Source organism: Apis florea, unplaced genomic scaffold (assembly GCF_048593485.1).
Source record: "Apis florea isolate Af1SG1 unplaced genomic scaffold, ASM4859348v1 contig_2350_pilon, whole genome shotgun sequence".
NCBI classification, from domain to species: domain Eukaryota; kingdom Metazoa; phylum Arthropoda; class Insecta; order Hymenoptera; family Apidae; genus Apis; species Apis florea.
In genome coordinates, this window is record NW_028256565.1 from 3,878,476 (window position 1) to 3,882,578 (window position 4,103).

The 4,103-nt window shown below is 31.4% G+C and overlaps 1 protein-coding gene across 1 annotated transcript; it reads right to left on the minus strand.

The window, feature by feature from the left end:
- Positions 1 to 805: 805 nt before the first annotated feature.
- On the minus strand, positions 806 to 3,099 carry mRpS5 (mitochondrial ribosomal protein S5). The gene is made up of 6 exons (XM_012490770.3): positions 2,712 to 3,099; positions 2,429 to 2,506; positions 1,998 to 2,345; positions 1,678 to 1,908; positions 1,405 to 1,604; positions 806 to 1,297 (listed from the first exon to the last, which is right to left on the minus strand). Exons 1-6 carry the CDS (start codon positions 2,794 to 2,796, stop codon positions 911 to 913), a joined length of 1,329 nt encoding a protein of 442 aa, XP_012346224.2. The 5' UTR covers positions 2,797 to 3,099; the 3' UTR covers positions 806 to 910.
- Between the last annotated feature and the right edge of the window lie 1,004 nt (positions 3,100 to 4,103).

The window sequence follows — 4,103 nt, forward strand, 5'->3', positions numbered from 1 at the left end:
TATGTGCATGATACAAAAATAAAATTATCTTTTTTTAACTTAAAATATATCATCTCTTTGAAAAATATTACAATTTAAAAACATATAAAAAATATATCGAATCAAATAGACTTTATCAAGATTTTTAATCAATATGCAAAGAGAAAATAAAATAAATGATATATCGAAATCACTTCTTGAGTGTATAAATCTTGCAAAGCAAATGACAAGGAAAGCACATAAGATGGAGAAAGATAAAAATAAGATAAAAATATTGAAATGAGCGCCATCTCTTGAGTATTAAAAATCTTTAATATAAAAATAAGATGGAGTAAGAATTAATTGCTAGTGCCATCTTTTGAATGTCAAAAATATTTATTTAAATAATTATTTTTAAAAATACCCAAGAGATGGCTCTAGTGATCAATTCTGATTCTGTTTATCCTTTTTCAATTATTTTCTTTCCTTGCTTTATATGTTTCATTTGCGGCACTCTAAAGATGGCGCTGATTTTAATATTTTTATCCTATCTCTATCCTTTTTTAACTATTTTCTCTCTTTATCTACATTTCACGAGTATTTAGTTTGCGCATGATATGTACAAAGTGCAAGATGTCAATTAAACATATATATTCATCATTTTTCTTCCAAAATTATTATATATTTTTAAGATGACGATTAAAATTGTATATCTTAATATAAACGTTCTGAGATTATAATATATAATATGAACGTGAGGCACTTGATGATAGCGTAGCAATAGAATTTTACCAAACGAAAACTTATCTCGGTAATAAATAATAATTTTTAAATATTTATGATAAAATTTTATATTTGATTTTCAATTAGATTTATTATTATTAATTGAATATTAAACAAAATTATATTTTTAATAAAATTATCTACTTATTTTATCATAAAAATGTTACATTCAAGTGCTTTCTTCTTGTTTTTTTTCATGTTTCTTCCATTTAGAGGCTCTTGCTTCTGGATATTTCTCGGCTAAAAAGCTACAAACATCATCATATTCGGCTCTTAATCTAATTATAACTTCATCTTGATCTCTACGACGTTCTTGTTTACGCAAATGAATTAACCATGAAGGCAATTTTGTGTAAAATGGTATACGACGTTTTGCTTTTAAAGGAATTCTTCCATTCATTACGTATTGTTTGAAATCTAATATTTCATTTGATGGAATTTCTATAGAGTCACGAACTACTGGAGGCGAAGCAAGTACTGTAGGAAAATAATTATTTTCTTTTCTTATTTCAACTAAATGCAATCCTTTTTCCTTTACCATTTGGTCGTGTGTTTTCTGAAATTTACATAATATAAAGTAATATTACGTTATAAAATTTTTATGACGTATAATTCATTTAAGTCAAAACTTTAATTTTCACTAATTTTAAATTATTAATATACCTGTTGCAATAAACCAATAAAGAAAGCTTTTACAATATAAGCAACATTTTTAGATCCTTCAATTTTAGCATACAAATCTGTAATACCAATTGCTTCACAACATGTTCTAATAACTCGATGACATTTGAGTCCATAACCTTTAGGCTTTTGTTCTACGAATATTTTTGTACTTCCAAATTGTGTAAAAAAATCATGGAGTACTAAAAAAAATATATATTTTATAATTATTGAAAATTTTTGAATCAATAATATATATAATAAAAAATTATCTACCTGTATGATCATTATACCTTTCAATATATATTAATCTTTGACCTGCTTTATTCTTAGCTGTATTTATGGTTGATTTAAATTCATTTCCATTTAGCATTACAAAGCCAGCTAAGCCTTTTTTATTTCCAGTAATGACACATACACGGCAACGTTTTGTACGACCCATATTACTTGTCATGATGGATAAGCGTTTGGCATATAAAATCCAAGATTCAAATCCTTCAAATGAGTCTGAAATGATGAACAAACGTAATATCGTATATTATTATTAACATATATAAATATATAATGTATATATATTAAATAATTTTATAACAAACCATCATCAATAGGATCAGGTGGTCCAATTTTTCTTCCACCTGGTTGACCTCCGGTCCACCCACGATGTAAAGGATGAGTTTTGTGTCGTTTTCGTTGGAATGTATTTTTTGTTTCTTGTGCATTCAAATAATTTAATTTTTCTTTTTCTGTAAAAGGCCTTTGTTCCAATGTAAAATCACCTTCTAAAACAGTAGTATTTAATCCTGGAAATATCATAGGTATTTTTCCAAAGCCAATTTTTTGATTTTTGTTTAGATCTTTTATTTTTGTAACACTTCTTCCTCTTCCTCTTCTTTTACCAGCATTACTAACACTTGTGACAGATTTCCATAATTCAGAAGCTGATTCTAACGAGCAATAATATTGAAGATTATTTAAGAATTTCCTTCGATAAATACTTTTTCAAACAATGAAAACAAAACTTACATACTTTTATTTAAAAAACTGGTATTTCTTATAATACTTTTTAATAATACAGTTTGCGATAACAACAAATTACCAGAGATAGCTGAAAGAAAATGATTTATGTTTATAATTTATTTATTGATAAATATAAAAATTTAATCTAATCTAAATAAAATGAAAAATAAAGAACAAACAAAGTTATGTAAGAAAAGAAAAAATTTTTTTAGGTTATATATAAGCAAAACGTATAATTACGAATAATGTTTTATGAAAAATATAAAACTTGAAAAATGTTTCGTGGAAACTACCATTATTGGTTACGTTGATATTTTTTATACAATTTGTAACTGTTTTACAAACACGAAACAATCCATTTGCCATCATTTTAACCATAAAAAAATATACAAATATACTCAATATATAAAAATTTTGAATGTGATATTTTGTTCAATAAGAAAACAACAGATGTCGCCTAATGCTATAAATCGAAATAATATTTTTTTTTCATTTAGTAGTAGAAAAAGAATTTTATGATTAAAAAAAAAAAAAAAAAAAATGAACAGTTTCTTTAAATATTATTTATTATTTATATCTTAAATATTCGCAATTAAAAAATTCGAATGATTATTTTTCACATAATTTTTGACTTCTCGTTCAATCGATTATTACGCAAATGAAAATTTTGAACTAAACATTAGAATTGCAGAAACAAGATAAGCTTGCATTAAAAAAAAAACCCTAATATTCGATTCATTTAAATACGAAAACTAATTATCGTTTCATCCTTGGCAAAACGACATAAAAACAAATAAATATAATCTATCCAAAAGAAAAAAAAAAAAAAAATGCCAATAAGTGGAAGACGCAGGTAGCGACACATCGCATCGCGATATCGAATGTGGTATCGTGACATCGATGGGTTACAGTTACGTACTACTGTTCGCGATACGGTTGGTCGGTAAAGTCGTCATAACTAGGCGGAAGAAGAGGGAAATACCCGGGAGCGGGTAAATTTTTGTAAGGACAAACCGAAACGCGAAACGAAAGGAAAGGGACAAAGACACAGATAGGGTAAATCGAGAAAGAGAAATAGAAAGGGAAGCGAAAGGAAAGGTGGGCTGTCCCGAGGCCGGTGGCCATGAGACGCCACCAGATTAGGTAGTCGAGGTGGTCTCTGGCAGGGAGTCGGAGGATCAACGCGCGATAGGCGGACTCGTAACGCAAGAGTCGAGGGTTTCACCAACGGCGTGGAGGCGGCCACCGCGGTGCAACCCCGAACGAGCGTTCAACCATTCGGAAGGTGATCCAATGGAATTGCGAGAGCACGCCGATTGGCGGATCTCGTCCAATGAGAGGTTGGTTAGGGTAGTCGGGTTCGGCTTGGAGGTCGGTTAGGTAGCCCCGCGAACCCCCCTGGAGGCTGGCGAGTGGGAGCCCTTCTCTCACACGCAAAAGGGGACATCTCATCACGACTCTTGGTAGCAGGCACTTCTCCGTAGTGGGCACTCCACTCATCGTGTCGTCGTACGGGTTCTCCGCGAGAGGCTGTGGGGCCCGAGCCCGGACGAACGAACAAACGAACGAACGAACGAACGAACGAACGAACGAGCGAGCGAGCGAGCGAGCGAGCGAGCGAACGAACGAGCGCGACCGGCCGAGCCGCTGGTCGAGTGGGTCTAAGCGGCCGTGAGGACCTCTCC

Bases quoted from the DNA above. Each gene is read 5' to 3' on its own strand.
- mRpS5 (XM_012490770.3), bottom strand. From the start codon at position 2,796: ATGGTTAAAATGATGGCAAATGGATTGTTTCGTGTTTGTAAAACAGTT. The intron at 1,909-1,997 runs GTTTGTTATAAA...TCATCATTTCAG, and splicing joins ACCTGATCCTATTGATGATG to ACTCATTTGAAGGATTTGAA. The intron at 1,298-1,404 runs GTATATTAATAA...TGTAAATTTCAG, and splicing joins TTATTGGTTTATTGCAACAG to AAAACACACGACCAAATGGT.